At 38.4% G+C, this 20,982-nt stretch overlaps 1 protein-coding gene across 5 annotated transcripts in view; it reads right to left on the reverse strand.

Annotated features, from left to right (window-relative positions):
- PLCL2 (phospholipase C like 2) overlaps positions 1 to 20,982 on the reverse strand; it is a 217,173-nt gene that overhangs the window by 113,508 nt on the left and 82,683 nt on the right. The window contains exon 2 of one of the 5 annotated variants that reach the window (XM_079115499.1): positions 10,823 to 11,044. The exons of the other annotated variants lie outside the window; for them this stretch is intronic. Coding sequence (XP_078971625.1) covers positions 10,823 to 10,978 — 156 coding nt within the window. The 5' untranslated portion in view covers positions 10,979 to 11,044. The remainder of the gene's footprint in view (positions 1 to 10,822; positions 11,045 to 20,982) is intronic. 5 annotated transcript variants of the gene reach the window in all.

The raw sequence follows: 20,982 nt of genomic DNA on the forward strand, positions 1-20,982 counted from the left end.
TGTTTCTTTTACACTTCAAAACTGTTTTGTTTTTGTTTTTTATTTGATTATTCCTAAAAAAACATGCAAAGGTGATGTATCAATAGCCAAATTCAATACTCCTGCAAAATAGTGACCAAGTCTGGGCACTGACTGATTCAGGTGTGCAGGTAGGGGACATCAAAAGTGAGGAAGGATGAAAACAAAGCAGCCTCTTGTCCTCTGATTCCTTTGGAGTTGCTTCATTTGAATTAAAAATAAAAAACACTAAGGAAAGGTATAGTGTCTCTATGCTTATCAAAGAGGGGGATCTAGAACTTAAAAGTTGATAAACACTGGATTAAAGAAATTTCTGTTACTTTTACAAAACAAAACAATAAAAAAAAATTATCCAAGAAAGAACTAGAGGTCTATTAAAGAAGCACAGCAAGGCCTGACCTTTCTTCAGCTCAATAACAATAACTCTGAATTGAAAGAATAAGTCACACTGGGCATATCAGGGTTATCTTGCAGGGCTAGCTTGCAAGGTTTTCCACACATCTTTAAAACTTTGATGTGTTCCCAAGATGAGCAAGGGCCTGGGAGGAGGATCTGGAGCAAAAAAACAGTCATTCTGAAGGTCACTGTATAAAATAAGATGAAATGAAGAAGAATGAAACAATTTAAAGAAAAGCTAGGTATGGTTAAATGCAGCTTCTTGCCTATTGTGCTAAAAGGGGGAAAGTAAAGCGCTACTTCTGACCAGTCTGACCCATCGCTGCAAGTAATAGAAAGCTACTTGGCCTATGGATACCTCTCTTCAGCCAGTCCTCCTCCTCTATGATGTCGTCTTTTGTATTCCAAAAGCTTACCAATGCCCAGGTTTGGCAAGAAGTCTATGAGGGTACAGATTTGCTCTTGGCTTGGAAACCTGTGAAATGTTAAAAGTCATGAAGTGGGTTAAGCGCAGTTCAGGTTATGGCTTAGGATGCAGAATGCCAAAAGAGAATGTTACTTACAGACTAGTAAGAAAAAAGTCTAACAACTATAATATCATGACTTTTCTTGTTCCCATCAGAGCTGTGGTCACAAGGCAACCAAGGGAAGTGAATCCCCCAAAATGATATTCTTGACATAGAAACTGGTTCATGTTTAGCAAAGTATGAGGCACCATGAAAACCCATTAAAGGAAATCAGCTAAAATTCTAAGGAGTTCCCAAGGCCAACTCCCACTCACTTGTAAGGCTTCTCCACAGGTGGACCTGAGAAGGACTGGAGGTGGAGCAGGAGAGCCCCTCTCCTGGGCACAGGTATGCAGGAGGTGAGGGCTGCTACTGGGGGCAGTGTAAAGCTGCCCACTTCTCTAATGCTCTTTTCACATGAAATACAAGTCATAGCCACTGGGGGAAGTCCATCAGACCTTTCTCCTAGGGCCATGAGGTGAAGGATGGAAGCAAAATCCATCTGCCTGTAGAACCAGGCAAAGGTCCACTGTTCAAAGGGACAGAGAAACCTCCTGGACTCTGGAGTTTGCACAATGAAAGCAGAGCTCTGCTAAGACTAGGGAGGGCCAGAAAACTGTCTCTTGCCCAAATTCAACATTGGTACAGGCAGAGTTGTGCTGCTTCATGGACCAGGGCAGGAATGCAGAGATGGCCCAGGCCGAAGACCCAGGTGCACAGCACTGCCTAAGGTCAAAACTGGTCCAGGAGACCGAGAACTCCCAGGACCTCTCTGACAGCCTAGCACTGAAGACCAAGCTGTCTACTACTACAGAAAGGGCAAGAGCATGGAAATCGCAGCTAAAAGCTGAGAGTAGAGCAAGAACACTGAGTGAGCCCTCCAGAACCCTGACTCCCACCCAAAACAGAGTGACAGAGGCCCACCAGTGGAGGAAGCCAGTGATGCAACTGAAGCTAACAATGGTGACTCAAAATTCAAACCTAGTTCAATTATTAAACTGAGCCAAATTCTCCAGTGCTAATGACATGACATGCCCATTTCTGAGCATAAATCTTATTTATCTCAGTCTCTATAAAACATGTCATCTAGCATTCAATAAAAATTATAGAACACACCAAAAAGTAAGAAAAAAACAACCCAATGTCAAGAGATAAAGCAATTAATAGAACTAGACTCAGAGGTGACTCAGAGGTTGGCACTATTAGATGGAGACTTGAAAATAACTATAATTAATGTGTTAAAGGATTAAGTGGGAAAAATGGACAATAATGTATGATCAGATGGTGTATTCTCATAAAAGGATAGAAATTATAAGAAATAGTCCAATGGGAATGTTATTGTAAAAACTTGACAACATCAGAGATGATAAAGCTCTTTGGTGGGCTTAATAAGCAAACTAAGCACAGCCAAGGAAAGAATCAGGGAACTTAAAGATGTCACTGAAATTATACAGATTAAAACACAAAGAGACAAATTTTATCTATCTCAACCCAAGAATTTGTCCAACATATGCAAACCTGAAGTCCCAGTAAGGAAAGGCAGAGTAACAATAGGGCAGAAGAAATATTTGAAGAGGTAGTATTCTCAAGTTTTCCAAAAAATCAAGCAGGATCAAACATACCTAGAACTAGATATAGTCAAACTGCTGAAAATCAAATATAAGGAGAAAAGCTTTTAGGCAGCCAGAGAAGAAAATTTTATACAGAGAAACACAAATAAGAATTATCATTCAGATGGATTACAAGTGATTCACTTACATTGAGCCACTGGTTATCTACTTGACCAGCAGCTTGCAAATGTACTACATATAATTAATAGCTTTGTGGGGAAAGCTATTCTCTTTTATGTCCCTGAAGTTCCCTGTGCTTTCAAAAACGAAGGTGTCCCTGACCCAGTTATTAGTTTCTGAGGGATCACAGGTTGGTTTCAGAGGGTTCACAAGACTGTGATCAGATTCTGATGTGATCTGCACACCCAGTCCCCTTTCTTCTAAAAAATGTCAGGTTGTAAACTGTTAACATAAACTTTGCAAGACAAAAGAAAGATTATCACTTCCGGGGAAAGAATATCAGTCTCAAACATTAGAGTGAAGGCAAAGGACGTTTTGCAGGGTTGTAATGAAAATGTTAAGGCTACCCAAGAAAACTGAGAGGGAAGAAAAGCAAACTGTACAATTTATAGATATAAGTAATAGAATTTTATTAATAAAAACAGAAAAATCAACCACACATACTGATAGCCATGAAATGATTTTCTTCATACCAAAGAAGAGCAAACTAGTTCAACAGTTCATAAACTTTCTAGTTTATGAATTGCCCACAGAAATATTACGGGCCACAAAATGTAAGCTAGCACTGTATACCAGTCCCCTGTCCCTCAGTTTCCCCACATGTAAAATAGCCATCAAAATAATACCTGCCCTTCACATGTTATTTGTAATACCTACTTTATATTGTTATTAGAATCATCAAATTAGTTCACATTTGACAAGAACTTTAAATGTGCCTGGAATTCATCATCCCTGATGTTGTTGAGTTTTTAAAATAACATTCCCATTGTACCATTTCTTATAAGTTCCATCTTTATATGGAATTACACCATATAATCATGCATTATTGTCCATTTTCTCCACTTAATCCTTTAACGTATTTAACAGTCTACATTAGACCCTTGTTAAATAAATTCATTTCAGGCTGACATCATTTCTTTGTGAAAGAAAAACAAAAAAGAAATACCATCATAAATGTGTAGCAGCAATATTTCAACCATTTAGGATTTGTCTAAAGTTAATTTATCTCAGAAGAAACCAAATGAATGGCACTTTGAGTCGTGTTTCAACAAAGCCACTACTTAATGCAGTCATTGAGCTTCTGAACACAACCAGATGGATGTGATGCCAAAGATACACTGGAAAACTGTCAAAGGTAGCCAGATGCCCTCTCAAAACAAAGCTTCACGAGGCTACATTTCCACATCTCTAAGGGAAAAATAAGCAAACCATTCTTCAGAATCTTGTATTAATTTTAAGTTCCATCAATTTCATTAAAATTACAATTAAAATCACTCATAAGTATCCACATGTACTATGAATTTGAAACAAAGATCCTCATAACCCCCCATATTTTTGTCTAAAATATAACCAAATGATCTCAATAAAAACACTGTATCATCAGACTTATTCAGATGATTCCTTCTACTTCATAGTCTGTGTCAATTCTAACTGCAATGTAGATAAATCTACAAGGTTCAAAAGAGTGACAAAGAAAGAATACAAACTTTCTATTTCTGTCAAAAGAAGCTTTCAAGGTGAGGTTAAAGCTTCCAAATCATGTGATGTGATGAGTTACATTTGACTTTAAAATAATGAGGTCTTTAATTATGAAATTAGAGGACTATAATTAAACAATATCACTTTCATGACAACACTCTTTAGTTGAAACATTTTCATAACTACTGAAATATTTATTCAAAGTAAATTTATGAAACCATAATCTACATCTGTGTCCAATGTAAACTGCAATAAAATTCATTGGTTTTTATCCAGTAATGAACAACTTAACAGTAAAAGCACTAAGCTCCTATAAATTACACTAATTCCAATGAAAATATTGATGCTAATGTATTCTAATTTATGATTCATAATAATGGTATTTAAGTGGCCCAATTTTATGTGAAAACTACCTGTGTTTCTCAACAGTATAGATGGTAATTTCATATTCAGACATTATAGAGCCTGCTGATTTCCTTCACTACAGAACTATTACATAACTTTAACTGTTAATAACTTTCTAGTAAATTATATTGAACTTTTAAAGGTACCAAAGTTGAATCACATAAGGTGACTGTGTAGGCCCACATTTAATCAATTCAAAGAGTAACATCTCAATCACTATTTTTCTCCCGTAAACTGTGCTGATTCTTTGTGATTTCAGTATAGCTTTGGAAGAAGAATGTATTTTCCTCACTTTTTTTATCCCTAAATCTGGCATTGCTTGGAGTTCAAGGGGGAAAAAATACAGCAATCCAGGGGTAGTTAGGAGCCAGGAGGAAAGTGTCATAGAGATCCACCCATCTGCAGACAAAGCTAGGGCCTAGGGTCAGATCCACCCCAGCAAATGAAGAGCACAAATGTGAATAATTCCATATTTTTAAAAATTAAATTCTTAAGGAAATTTGCCACACTGGCAAGTTATTATGAAAGCAATTTAATTTTTCTATCTTATCTGGTAGAAAAATTTTCTGGGTAATTTTTTAATCCATGGGTTTATATGCATGTGAAATTTGTGTATGTGTGTAGGGGGTTGCAATTAGATCAGAAAAACAAGAAAAGAAACAATGTGTAAAGGAAACTCCGCTCTCTGTAACACATTCTTTAAGTTTCCAGGCCATTCATGAGCCCATACTAGTTCAGCCCTCAGCTTTGCCTCTTCTCTAAACTTGTACCATAGTTATAGTCCCTACCCTGTAATTAAACATTTAATAATAGTCTTATTCAGTTCTCTAATTGTTCTATGTGGCTCAGTCTTATCTCCTCAAGTAGAAGGTGAACTTTTTAAGGGAATGGCCCTGTCTTACACATAGAAGCCCTTGGCTGCACCAGTGTTGGTAGTCAGAGCAGTTAACTCCATTCAATGAATTGATAATTTCAATAAAGCCAATGACTCCCTTGTAATTATTAGAAAGACAAAAATGAGTTAATTCTTTAGCTTAAAAAATGGCTGCTTAGGTGAGGTGTATTTGTTTTTTCAAAAAGTACTAATAATTTTGTTCTTTCTTAAAATTAAAGATGGCCGATTATATGACCTTTATATTAAACATCTCAAAAATACTTTTCAAAAAAAATCTCAGTACAAGAGGGTTTGGGGATGCACAATAGTAAATAGATAAGGCTGAAAGTACAAAGTCGAGCCATTTTTTTTTCAACTTTCACTATTAAATTTTTTTCTATTACATTTATCAGAGGGTCAAATAATTAAGAGCTCTACAGCAATACTAGTCAAAGGTCCAACAACTAGTTTTAGCTAGGAACAAAATATTCATTGGCTATCGAAGGGTTACAATGAAGAGAAATCATTAACAAAACTTGTTTTTCAATAACCTTTCCTCTGTGCTTTGGTTTATAAATTAGATCTCTCTAAATCCCTCTAAAATCAAACTCACTTTGTCTCCCTGATGAGCTTCCTTATTTCACTGGCCCATTCCCACCTATGGTCATCCCATCTCAATCTTCTGGCCTGGGAATTTGTCATCATCTCGTACATAGCTCAAGTTTTTCATTACAGTTGCTATGTACTCCGCAATCCTATAACATGAGAATTATAATGACCTCTATTTACAGAGAGATGAGGGAACTGGCCCACAGGTGTATGTTTAGAAGTGGGGAAACTGAGCTAGAAGGGCAGGACTAGTCAGGAAAGCCCTAATCTGGGCAGCATGGGGTATCAGACTTGCCCACAGGAAGGCCTAAATCTCCTGTGTAACACCAACCACACTCAGGTACTGTCAACTACTATCATTGTAAATATTAACATAACAATTGCTATTCCTGTCAATTATTGGGTGTTCTCCATGTGCTAAACACTGCACTAAATGTTCTGTTTCTTTCTAATCCTCAGGACAACTCAGAGGCAGGTGTGCTCACCTTCATGCTACAGGTGAGGGGACCGAGGGTTTGAGAAGCAGAGTAACTAATCCAAACACTCACATAGCCAGCACCAAAGCTCTTCTCGCTCTGCAGCATGGTTCACGTTCAACCTCCTGCTGCCCAGACTCCCAGACTCCCGAAGCCAGAGTTCTTACAATACTTCGTGAAGAACCTACCACGGCATCTCATACAACTTCCTGTGTGCCCGTGCTGGCTTTCTAGACCTTTCTCAGTGGCTTGTATCTTTCCCATTTCTCCCTAAACAGAAATCCCATTTATGAAATCTGTGAACTTTCCTGACTCAACTGGAGCATATACTTCTAAGAAGCAGAGTTCACCTTTTAAAAAGATATTTATTTGCTTATTAAATTCTTTGCTGAGTCAGGCACAGCGGCACACACCTGTAATCCCAGCAGCTCAGGAGGCTGAGGCAGAAGGATCTCGAGTTCAAAGTCAGCCTTCACAAAAGCAAGGCATTAAGCAACTCAGAGAGACCCCGTCCCTAAATAAAATACAAAACAGGACTGGGGATGTGGTTCTGTGGTCAAGTGCCCCTCAGTTCAATCCTTGGTACCAAAAAAAAAATCCTTTGCTGAACTTAATGCCATGCTATACATACAGTTACCCAATGTATCGTAAAAGAGCAAAATTATATTGGTAGATTTAAAGAAAGTGTCCAAATTTTGTAATACAACCTCTCTTTCAAAGTCCACAACTAAAATGCTAAATATACAGTGGTTTAAAATGCAAAACTTCAAACATTAGATTTCAATGTATTACATGGAGAATAATCATAGCAACTTAAAAAAGTTATGATAAACTAAATAACATAAATCATAAATAAACAACATAAAACGTACAATATTAATTACTTTTTAGTGTATAGTTTAGTGATATTAAGTGTATTCTTTTGTGGGGGTACTGAGGATTAAACCTGGGGTTCAATCCCCAGTCCTTTGTATTTTGAGACAGGGTCTTGCCAAGTTGCTGAGGCTGACCCTGAACCCATGGTCCCTGGGAGTACAGGTGTGCACCATCACCCCCAATTTAAGTATATTCTTATGGTTGCTATTTGCGTGGTGTATCTTTTTCCAACTGTTTACTTAAATTATTTGTATCCCTGAATCTAAAATGTAGAAAGCATATAGTTGGCTCTTTTTTGTTTAAATTCAGTCTTTCTCTGTCCTTGATTGAATTATTTAATCCATTCACCTTTAATGGTTTTCTTGATATAGTTGGGATTCATATCTATCAATTTACTTTTTCGTTTGTATATGTCTCATGCCTTTTTGTTCCTTTATTCTTCTTTCATGCTTTCATTTACATTAAGTTAGTGAGATATGTTTGAAATTTGACAGCATGGGGTGTATGGTGACCCTTGCAAAAGCAGTTTTGGGGTAATAGGTAGGAAGGCCTTGAGAGGGAGCTGGAGACAGAAAGGGATTAAGGGATGGAGACAGTGGGTGTAGATCACTTTGTGCAAAAGGAACCGGGCAAATGAATTGGTAGTTAGAGAGAAAGAGAGTATCTTTTTTAGATTAGTAATAATGGAGCAGATTTCTATGCTGAAAGGACTTACCTCATAAAAAAAGGAAAATTAACAGTACAGGAGAGTGGGAACGTTGCTCTCTGAAGGAGCGAAGTCCTTGGGAAAAGACTCTTGAGTTGAATCCTGATGGAAAATGGAAAGGAAGGGGAGGTCAATTCTGACTGACCCTCTGGGGAACTGCAAATACAGAGATATAAGGTAGGAAAGAGACTGCAGAGTCTGAAGAAGCTCATGGAGCCTGGGGGCGGGATGAGGGAAGCAAGCAAGAGGCAGCTGGATGTGAGCTCTGGCTAATGCTGCATAGCGAGGCCACCCAGCCTCTGTGGGAGAGAAGTCAGCACCTCTCAGAGAAGGGCCTCCACAGCCTGGGAGTACCTATTCCTGTCCACAGACAGAACAAATACAAACATTATGAAACTGATAATAATGTGCATTTTTCCTATGTGGGCAAATACAACTTACCACCTGTTTTAAAAGGTCAACAAATGGAAAAAGCCTCATTCCTTTTACAACTTCAAGAATTTCCGGCTTGTTTGTGTAGGCATTTATTTTGTTTCTGCCTTAACAGTTTAATAAAATTAAGCTAAAGGATATATACTGTTCAAATATTACACAGTTTGCCTGCTCCCCACCCCCAAATGACGGCAAGAGAGGAAAGATTAGAAGAATCATCACTTAAAACACCAGAGAAGTCTGTAAACTTTAAAAATAGTTTTTGAAGTCTGGTGTGGTGGCATATGCCTGTAATCTCAGCAACTCAGGAAATGAGGCAGGAGGATCCTAAGTCCGGGTCAGCCTAAGCAACTTAGTGAGACCCTGTCCCAAAATAAAAAAAATAAAAAGAACTGGGGGTGTTGCTCAGTGGAAGAGCAACCCTGGGTCCAACCACTAGTATTCAAACAAAACAAAACAAAAATCAGACTTGTAAATAGTTAAAATTATCTCAAGATGCATTGTTACAATTCTATTTTTTTATTATTGAAAAATTATAGAATCACAGTAAATTCCATACCCACTGCTTTTCTACTTAGAAGTGTTATGTGCAAATAAAGAATTTCCTAACACAATTCCTCTACTGAAGTGGCACAGAAATGCCCACCGTCTTTACATCCATCTACTTGGCTTAAAGCATCAGTATGTGCCTACTTTATGTCATGTCCTCAGGAAGCCCCATTTTTTAAAAAATTAAAAGCCATACTTGGGTTAAGAAATCAATACAAACATCAATGATAGCATGGCAGGAATCCAGAAGACTCGAGCGATGAAACTAGAGCATTTGCAAAATAGAGCAATGCCTATCTGGATTGTAGAAGGTCCACTTCTGCCATTTTCCTGAATCATCACATACCTTTTTAAAACCACAAGTCTCTTCCAAATTAATTAGCTCATCAAACTAAAATGAAAAGCAGTTTTAAAAAGCAGCAAAATCTCATCATTTATGCATTTAAATGGCATATGCTGCCAGTGACTAAAGCAATTCAACTTCTTCATTGAATTTTGTGTCACAGTTTTGAGCCCTCTTTGCTAGAAGTTCCAACTTTTGAGAGAAAACTACTTTTTACAAATGCACAATGAATTCCACACAGCAAGTACAAAATTCATTCTAAATGCAGCTTCCTGAACATGGCTCATGCTTTAAATAATATAACAGAACACACTATTAATAGGGTCTCTACACCATATTGTACAGACTATAAAACTAAGCAGCTTAGGTAATCCTACAAAGTACACACTGCACACTTCAGTTTTGAAAAGTGGAAGTAAAAGGGCTTTGTTTTAATATGCTTCAGGAAGTTTGTGAAAGGAAATGAAATATAGGCATTTATAAGGTATGCTTAGGTTTTATATAAAGGTATTATAATGTAAGCTTAAATGCCACATTTAATTCTACTGTATTTTATCTCATTTAAGCTACCCAGAAGTTAAAAAAACAAAAAGGATGAATTCTCAGTGTACTTGCAGACTAATCATCAAAACTCCTTAATAAGCAGATTCCATCCTTATTCTAAGAATCAGGCTGCCCTTACCAACTACCAGTTCTAAATTGGGCTTTGACTCCTGAGTTTTAAAGCTGACCTTTCAGTCCATTATGCAACTCCACACTGACTTGCTAAAGTCCAAGCTTTTTAAGATAGGACACTGGGAATGAAGGAGCACCCAATAAAAGACTCTCACAGAAGGAAGAAACACAAGGATACCAGAATTCTGGATCAGACAGGCTATAATCTTCAAGATAGAATGACATCTTAAATGGTTGCTTATGAGAGTGAAAGTGGGTATTAATAAATATGCCACAACAACAGAGACTGTCTTGGGAAAACAGAAATGTATGGTCACCCTACTTGAAAGTGAACTTTTTAGTAAAGTAAGTCTTTACTAAGTGCCAGGCACTGGAACAGGTACAGGGGATGCAGGCAGGCAGGTCTGGTCAGTCTAGACACTTCCTACTTGCAGGCCCCACCTTGTGCAATCTGGAAGCTCATCTATCCAAACCAGGTTCCCATCTACACCTACTCACAAAGAAGAACCTAATCTTGCTGCCTTGCATTGGGTAGACAAGGAGCTCTATGTACCGCTAAATAAGCCAAATCCTTAAAATTGCTTCTTGTTTACTTCCTGAGGCTGCTACAATTCTCTCCAACACACCCCTTCCTTGGTATCAGCTCTGAACCAAACTCCTAACCGGATTGGTAGAGTCGGGTTCTTACCCAGTTGCTGGCTGGAATTCCCTTTTGAGTGTCATGGATCTTGCAGGAATCACAGCATGACCATCTTCTTGCTGTATAGAATCCTGCTTTTGCATGACTCCTATGAGGTGCAGCCCTGCAGGCGCTGGCCTGGGCTGGTGGCACACTTGTGGACATTCAGATCTGCCATTCTCAGCTCCTGTCTCTCCCATAGTCTTCCTGAACATCTCACTGAAATTTTGCCTGTATGGTCCACAAATAGGATAAAGATACACAAAATAAGGCTTATGATCTGCTGGATGATATAACAGAGGCACGTGCGAGCACTATAAAGGGCAGGCTGTGGCAGGAGCACCTTTCACAAAGGGACAGTTAACAGTAGCCTGTAGAAGACTGGGCGTGAGTTCTTGGGGCTGAAACAAAGTAAGGTGCCAGGCAGCTGAGGAAGCTGGTGGCTGGCCTTCTCAACGGATCACTGATCAGTTTTTCTGGGGATCAGTCATGTTCATTACCACCCTGCCCTGTTCATATGCATGTGTATTGTATTATAGCTCTCGCTTTAAGTCAAAATACAAATGAATTACACATACGTGATGTCATTACTGCTGTGTCATCATTGACAACCTAAGACTCTCCAGTAGCACAAGGTCACCTCAAAGTACAAAGCTCCGAGTTCAGAAATCCTTTGCAAGGTTTCTGAGTTGAGTCTATGCCTTATGGCATTTTTAAAAAGGCATCTAAAAATCAGATTAGCAAAAAGATTATTTTTTAATTTAATCTTATGCATCTTCCCTCCTCTTCCAACCCAAATGTGATATAAAAATTCACTCAGGTTTATTGGAAATTATAATGGCAACAGAGAAATCACATTTTGTCCTCAGGAAAGAGCTGGAGTTTTAGCTGAACCATGTTTTATTCCAATTATAAATTTGTTTTTAAAGTAATTTAGTTGTGCTTTTGAAAGCATTACTGTAGAGCAGTTTTTAATTGAATAAGACTATAATTTGAGCCCAAGTGCTTTTAAAAATAAGCTAGGACTAGGAATATGAGCAAAGCAACCCTCTGCAAGGCCTATCTCAGCTCTCTTTCGGTAATCTTAGTACTTATAGCCCACTTCCACCCAACAAAATTGGAAGGTTCCTTGAGTTAGAAAATGTAATGAATTTCTTTATGAATTAATTTTTCTTTGTGAATTAATTCAGAAAGAAGAAAATTCCAAAGAGAATGAAGTGTGGAGAATAAAATCCATGATCAGGAAAAGCCATGACTGCTGACAGGACTCAGACATGCAGAATATGTCCCATATCTACACATTTGAAGCCACACGGAAACTATGTTCTCCCTAACTACAGTTGTTGCCCTGGGACAGGGAGTAGGGCTAACCTTTGTTGAGCTACTTTCACGTGCAGGCTTTATGAACATTATCTTTCTGAGTCCTCGACTGTGGGAAGCCGGACCTATCATCCCTACTCTGAGGTTAAATAGTTTGTCCGGGCAGATCGGTTCCTCCCCATATGGCTTGTCTCTGCTCTGTATGGCAGAAGCGGGGCTCTTATGCAGATTTTCTCAGATCCCAAATCTACTGGATGCCCACTTGGTGACACTCACAAGGCTCTGACAGTGGACAGAAAGCTGGGCATGGGGAATGGCAATGCTGGGTGATTCCCTCTCTCTGCAGAGGAGGCAAGAGAGTGTCCAACAGAAGCTTCACCCCTGTGAGGTTCCCAGTGTGTCTGGGCTCTGGTACCACCACTTGCTCCTTGTCCCCCTGCCTTGGGATAGGGATAGTTTTCTACTGTTGACAACTTCTGGTGGCTTTAGTAATCCTTTTTGGCCTTTTTGTTCTTCTGCCATCTGTATAATTCCCTTGATTAAATTATCTGTGTTAAGTACTGTTTTTTGAGTTGGACCCCTGAGTGATTGGTGCTCAAAGTCATAGCTGCTAAGTGCAAAATCAAGTCTTGAAGGTGGCTCTGCCCAGCCCCTTCCCTGGGCTGGCCCTATCCTCTCTGCCGGTCAGACCTGAGATCTCCTTCAGGTCCTCCCTTACTAGCTGTGTGGCCTTGGGAAGGTCAATAAACCTCTGGAATCTCAGCAGCTAACTTTACAAAATGAGAAAAGTTAACTACTTGCCTTTCCTTTACAGGGTTTGGTAAGATGTGAGGGAGATAATGTGAAAGCACTTGGAGAGGCTGACTTGCAAATGCAAGCCCTCAGTCTTATTTGCTAGAATTATACTAAGCAATGAAGGAGCAAATTATACTGAACAGGAGTTTACCTGAAATTAACCCTCAAGCTAATATTATGGATCTAAATGGCAAAAACTACACAGAAGAATACACTGTGAGTTTACACTTGGTTCTCTTCTAACAAAAGGGAAGTCAGGGATGGTCTCTGAAGCTTCTGCCTATTTGACCACCGCTGTGGAGGCTATGCTGAGTGAACGCAGGCAGCTCTTTGTAGAGCACCTCAGGGAAAAGACAAGGCTGTGGGCTAGCTCTGACGATGCATAAGCAGCCCTGAAACATGGTCCACCATCACAGTACCATTTCCTAGGATGGCTGTGGAGATTAAACAAGATAATGTAGAAACACCTCTCAAGGTCTCCATGCCCTCGAGAAACGTCAAGTGTAATTAACATGGTCTACATGATTACCATCATCATCTTCCCGTCCTCTCCTCTAATGTGTTTTGCCAGGGTTTGATCAGAGCCACCTCTTCTGTCTACCTCGTTCCCTGCAGAGTGACAGTCTCAGATCTGCTTCTCTGACCTCTTTCTGCACTTCAAGCAATCATCCTTACACAGGGATGGCTCTCCGTTCCCTCTGGCCTCTTTCCTTTCTTGTTATTTCTAGCTTGTCGGAGCACCTGGGAATCATGGTTTCAGCACCTCTACTTTTTTTTTTTTTTTTTTTTGTCATACTGTGAAAGAAAAAAAAAATGTGCTGTCTAGCCATGTATTTACATAATAATGGGCTAATTAAAGGGCTATTAAGAAATCCTGGACTCTGACTTTATCTCTTGCTATATTCTGACTACTATTGTTTATTGTGAATAAAACACACATTGGTGGGGAAAATACTCAATTATCTTTGGGTAGATGGATACCTTCCCTTAGAGACAGCACAGGAAGGGAAGCGGAGAGACCCTTGTAGATCAGTTGTGAGTAAAAGTATAAAGCCACATAAGTGATTTAAAATTTTCTAGTAGCCACATTTTTTAAAAAATACACATCAGAAAAGGTGAAATAAACTTCAATAATTTATTTTATTTAGCTCAGAACACCCAAAATATTACCATTTCAACATGTAATGAGCATCAAAAATTATTCAGATATTTTGCTTTCTTTCTTCATAGTGTCTGAAATACAGCATAGTTTATATTTACAGCACATCTCAATTTGTACTAAACACATGTCACTGCTCAATAACCACGAGGGAGCTCATGGATAACATAGCAGATAGTGTATGTCTAGATGATAAGCTCCTTAAAGGCAGGAACTTGTCATATTTTAATGACAAATTCCCCCCCTGATGTTTCTAGAGTGATGCTTTTTGCCCAAGGCAGGCACTAGACAAACTCAGGGATGAAAGGCTAGAAATAAGGGCTAGTGCTCATAAATGTGAGCAAGCTCAATCAATACTTTTTGAAACAACATTTTTGTGAATCTTACACCTTAAAAATTACAAATGGACATCACTGCTAAAAATCCCACTTTCACCTCAAATCAACCTCAAAGATACACATGTATAATAAAGAGAGCAAGGTTAATCATCCTCCAAAAGAGAGAGAGAGAAGTTAAAAAAAAAAAGTAATGGCCCCAAATTTGGTCAAAATAAATGACCACAACAAAGCATCAAATATTATTTATTAAATGGACCTCATATGTCTGATATTCTGTAAGAAGTTATAATGTATGCTAGGCCACAGACAACTTGAAAAGGAATCAAAAATTAATATTACAATCAGGTAATTTATGAAAATGATGAATTTTTTTTTCCTCAATGTTACTAAAAGCCTATTTTGCTTGCATTTTTAAAGGCTTAATATATGCAAATTGTATTTTGCTTTTACCTAGTTGATACAAATCAGCTTGCTCAGTCAGGAAAACCACTTAAAAATAATTTGTAGTTCTGAAGGCCACAAAATCACACTGTTTATAGAACTACAATTCAGACACAGCCAAAGGGAAGGTGGTAGCTCCTTTCAACCCAGGGTAGAGAAATCGTAAATGTCAAGTTCCTCTTGACAACTAAGGTTGCTGGCCACTGAAACCCAGACAGCAGCCACTCATCAGGGATGCGTCTTCGTGAAACTCAAGAGGCAATCCATTCCCCTCAAGGAAAGGAAATGGCTGCCCTCAACTAAAGTTTTATGAAATTGCAAAATATTTGGTGTGTCTTCACAAAGACTGTGAAACAGACTTCTAAGGAAAAGTCAACTTGCGCTTAAGGCACTTACTTGGAAGCCAGCTTTCTCTGTGGGGAAAACAAAAAAGGTTTCTCCATCACCATCACAGGCCTGGGTTTTGTTAGTTCTAAATATACCTTAACCAAAGGATTAAAAGGCCCATGTCTTTGAAATGTGCCTGGCTCTCCCATTGAAGCTCCTGTTACTGAGGAGGAGGGAACTGAAGTTTAATCAAATACAACCCAGTGAAGAAGAGACTCTCCGTGGCAGTAGCTTTGCCTTTTTATCTTTAGTGAAAAATCCTCTTTTAACTAAAACTTGAATTCTTCAACCTAGTAGAACTTCCGTCAGATCCCAGGCCTGACAAATCTATGGTCCTATAGTCACTAAGAAAATACCTGGGTTCAGTTAGTCCCTTCACATTTTCATCATCAAAATTCTTATAAAACATACAACAAATAGCCTCATTTATTTGGCCAAGAACAGTCATAGTACATTACTTTCTAAATTATTACAATTACTTTAATTTTCAATTGGAATGAAAGTTGTTTGTGCTGCCCTTTACATGAAGATAAATAGTGCTTTTTGAAATCTCCATAATGGTGTCTTTTGAACATTTAAACTTTCAGGGTGTATACATGAATCACATTTTAACTTATCATTTTTTGAAAGATATTTTAAATATCTTTTAAAATCAGTTGACTTTCCTCTGGAGGCAGCATTTATCTCTCCAGTAATTTTAAAAATTATTGACATATTTTGAGTTTTATTTTGTGTCAGTTTTTCACATGTTGTCCGATTCTAAACACAGATCTTTAAGCCGCTATATAGCCACTTTGAGGGGAGCCTGTGTAATAAATGTCACATTTTTCAGTAATTCAATAATGTCATAAAGATGACAAATTTCATATGCTGACAACCAGCCACATGCTGGAATAATTAGTTTTCTACCTTCACTTGTGACTTTCATTCACTCGGTAAATATTTATTGAGTAGTCTGCGTGTGCTGGACATTGAAGGGCCCTGAGGTTACCAAGCAGAACTCAGCCAGGCCTTCCAGCACTCACCATGCCGCTGGCCCGTGCTTCAACAAATGTGGGAGGGCAAAGATGACTATCTCCAGGCTGGGGTTGTGGCTCAGTGGAAGAGCGCTTGCCCAGCACGTGTGAGGCACCAGGTTGGATCCTCAGCTCCACATAAAAATAAATAAATAAAATCAGTGTATTGTGTCCATCTACAATTTAAAAAAAAAATTTTTTTTTTTTTTAAAGATGATAATCTCACAGACCTAGGCCAAATTCTAGCTCTGCTCTCAAGTAGTAGATGACCTGTGGCTGCTAGATTTGTCCTCTGATCTTTGATTTCCTCATCCATTACACAAAGATGATAATTCATTCTACCCAGTTCTGTGAAGAGTCAAATGAAATAATGAAGATAAAAGGGAAAATATCTTTCACTCGGGACCCACAAATGTCAGTCTCCTTCCTCTTAAAAATACATAGCTTTCTATACTAAATGTCTATTCTATTTCTAAAACAGACATTCACTGAAAATCTTAAACCTCTTAGGTCTATCACTATTCAGGAGTTACATGTCATAAAGGTTCCTGAGGGGCCACAAATACCTTCATTCTTCATTCCGAGATTCTATGACAGGGACACTTTTGGGATCAACTATCAGGTTATCATTTGTTCTTCCTCCATTACAGCTTTAACAACTATAGATCTATCATTCTCAAAACAGGGTGGGTATGTAAAAGACTCTAGGGGTCCTTTCATCTTTCACCTGTGGGGATCACATTAGAGGAAGAACTGTAGGGTCAGGAGGGGGCAGAATAGTGATCAACCAGAGCGTGCCAGATCCAGGGCTGGGTGAACATGGGCATTACCACGTCTGAATTCCACAGCTGCTTCCAGATGCAGATGCGATCTACCTTCTACAGAGAAATCCAATACTCAGGAGATTAAGAAAGTTGTCCATATAGACAGAGAAGCAAGTAGCCCAACATCATTGATAGTGATCAAGTACACTGTTAATTTCAGACAGCTAAGACAGCCAACTCTATGTTTTCTATTTTAGCGCTAAGGTTTTTGTTTCTTAGTTTTTTAAATTTGTTTTAATTGGTTATACATAACAGTAGAATGCACTTTGATACATCATATAATGGAGTATAATTTCTCATTCTTCTGGTTATACATGATGTAGAAACCCACCAGTCATATAGTTATATATGTACATAGGGTAATAATGTCTGATTCATTCTACTTTACTTCCTACCCCCGAACCCCTTCTCCTCCCTTCACTCCCCTCTACCTAAGCTGAAGTAACTCTATTCTTCCTAGCACACCCCCCCCATCCCCATTGTGGATTAGCATCCACATATCAGAGAAAACATTCTACCTTTGGTTTTGGGATTGGCTTATTTCACTTAGCATGATATTCTCCAGCTCCATTCATTTACTGGCAAATGCCATAATTTCATTCTTCTTTAAGGTTGAGTAATATTCCATTTTATATATATATGTGTGTGTGTGTGTGTGTGTGTGTATAGATAGATTTTTTTTTCTTTTTTTTAATCCATTCATCTGTTGAAGGGCACCTAGGTTGGTTCTATAGTTTAGCTGTTGTGAATTGAGCTGCTATAAACATCGATGTGGTAGCACTAAGTGTTTAGCTGTTGGTTTTATTCAAATCAATAAACAGTTATTAAACAGTGGGGGCCAGGTACTATGGAAGTACTAAATATCTTCCTGTGGAATGCAGATGGCAGAAAGAAGTAGTTTACAAGACTAGAAGGAAAGGCAAAAGTGTGCTCAGGAAGCAGTAGGTATCCAGAGTGGAACCATCATTCCTAGTCTGAAGGTACAGAGAAGCCCTCCCTGAACTCCTGAGCTAAAAAAGAGCTAAAGCAGGCAGTTATCCCACCCTCTAATAAAGAGAAGTAATGAGAGGAAGTCCATGAAAAGTTCTCTGTGCAAAGCATACATCCATAAATCAGGGTATTAACCTTCTTGCACTTGTACTTCTTGAAAAGTTAACCCTAGTTTCTTTCAAGTAATCTATCTCTGAAATCATTAGGAATGGGTCTGATTCCTAAAATAATAACCCTGTAAGCATAACCCTTGCTTTCTATTGGTGACATCCTCCACTTGATTATGAGTTATCATTACTCTCATTTTCTAATTCATGGAACTCAGAAGCCAAGTGGATTAATCAAAAGAGGTAAACTCCGGAAAGATCTGCATGGAAACAAAACAACTGACACTCCTGCTGACACTGAAAGACATATAACCAAAGAACCAGGGAAATGACTGATTATTTAATAAAATCTTATTTTTCCCAAATTCCAGAGCGTTACAACTGATTACAAGTCTTCTAGGCAGAATCACTAAGTGAAGTGGAAAGGATGAAATAGTGAAAATAGCTAGTGGCAAGTTATTTTTATTCTTAGAATTATTACACCTTTATTTCTTCCTTAAATATGACAGAATTTAAAAAATGATCTCTGTTTATATAATTCCCCATTTCTTTTATAAACAAGTATCAGTACCTGTCAGTGGGGGCTTATCATTTAAGCTTTGTATCTTAGAACCACAAGACATCATTACACAGCTTCTGGCAGAACAATAGAACGGTTCCATTTCCTGTCTTACTATAAAGCACGATCTACCTAAATGGTTGAAAAAGCTTTCATACTTTGACTAAATGCCTTTACAATATACAGAAAAATGCAGTCTGCTACTGACCCACACTGAAGCACAAAATCATTACATTTGAAAATGTGACTGCAAAATGCAATGAAAGCCTTTGGCATGTTCCACATTAATTAAGGAACAAGAATCTGCTCCAATGATATCTTGTATGTGTTTCAGTACACTTTTCTGGATAAACCAGAAAGGGTCTTTTCTTTTTATTTAATCTTTTAAAAAAAAATTTTTTTTTAAGAAGTTGTAGACATTTGTGGTGCTGAGAATCAAACACAGTGCCTCATACATGCTAGGCAGGCACTCTACCACTGAGCCCCAGAAAGGGCCTTTTCAATGAGAACTCACCTCACATGGTTGAAGTACAGTTCCAAAGAACTGCTGCTCTTATCCCATGTGGGTTACTTACCCCCACAACACTTGGCTCTGCTTGAACATGACCACACATGACAGACTTTTAGACTTTACTAGTTATTTTATAAATCCAAAGAAGAATGGATTAGAGATTGGCTGAATCATGGCAAATCAAACCCTGAAAAAAATCAAAAACCATCCTCTAACAACAGCTCCACTAGATGTATATTCACCTGGAAGGCATTACATTCTAGTGAACCCAGCTATGTGGGCGGGGTATGACCTGGAGGGATTTTTTTTTTTTTTTCAAAATGTTCTTTAATACATGTTTTATATCATCTTTAACACAAAAAAATTTCAAGACAAAAATAGACAATTGACATGGAAAAACAATTCAAAGCAAAAGCCCATTTATGGTAGATTAGCTGATTACTATTTACATACAATGTAGAAATAGATGGAGGAAGACACAGTTATATAGACATAAAAATACACTTGTAAAATAAGTTTGTTTTGTCAAATAAAAAAGAAGAAATTTCACTTCTACAAGCCCCGAAGAGTATGGCTTTCTTTTCTATTTTTTTTTCTTTAAATAAGAAAATATACAGTTGTAGAACAGCTTCTCTTCTTTGAGGAAAGGACAGAAGAAAGTTTGGGATGGAGCAGAAGCAGTCAATGTTGTTAAAGAAAAAGAGTCACATTCCCTATGCCAGGGGGCTCCTAAGAACAGGAGAAAGGCAGGACACACTGGCTAGACACCAAATGCTAAATGAAACCAGGCAGTCCCAGGGAACCTCCTATCCCAGGCGGTTTCTGGGATGATGCTTACCTCTCAATTCAAAATGGTTGAACAGCCCTCCACCCAGAAGAGTGCATTCATACCTTGGCTCTGGGCCACATTTCTGGGTTTTGATAAGTTTCTGCACTGATGATGATACACATCAACCCTGCACCCAAACACAGATACCCCACAGCAGGAAAAAGAGACAAAAATGGCAAGCCCTGTGACCACAGGCATAGAAGCTCTCCCGGAATTCTCCGGGCAATGAACTACAGTTCCTAAAAACCTGCAAAAGCCTAAACAAAGTGGTAAAATGGAAAAGAGGACAGAGGACGAATGAAGCAAAAAACAAGGGAGAATGGGTTTTAATTTTATGGTTTGGGGAAAGAGCTATGTGGTAAATTAGGTTCAGCTGGACAGACATTTATGAACTGCCTCCCAGGTGCCATGAACTTTCCTAATGATTCTGGGTTTTTAGACATAAAGCATATGCATTCTCTGATTCAGAGACTCCTCTGCACCATTTCCATAAAGATGAAACTATTAACCAGAAAACATATTTTTAGAAACATGTGTCCTACCTACTCACAAAGAATTGATGCCTATGGTTACAGCATCAAAGAGGACACTTCAAGATGAAGAAAACAGTATCTAGAAGATTTGGGGCAAGGTGTCATCACACTCCTGAGGTAAATACACTGCTATAGCTACGCCCTGAATTTCGTGACAGAAAAGCCACAAACAACAATACACAGGGTTACATTTCTTTTACTGTCCAGCAAAATTAAGCAAGCAAAAGTTCTTGCAGAGACTAACTTTCAGAAATAAAATTCAAGATACAATTTGTTACATGGCTCAGGTATAAAGAACACTGTGAAATAAAGTGAGGACAACCACTTTTTTTCTTAGGAAAGGAAATCTCAAAGATATGA

Source organism: Sciurus vulgaris (genome assembly GCF_902686455.1).
Source record: "Sciurus vulgaris genome assembly, chromosome: 16".
NCBI lineage: Eukaryota > Metazoa > Chordata > Mammalia > Rodentia > Sciuridae > Sciurus > Sciurus vulgaris.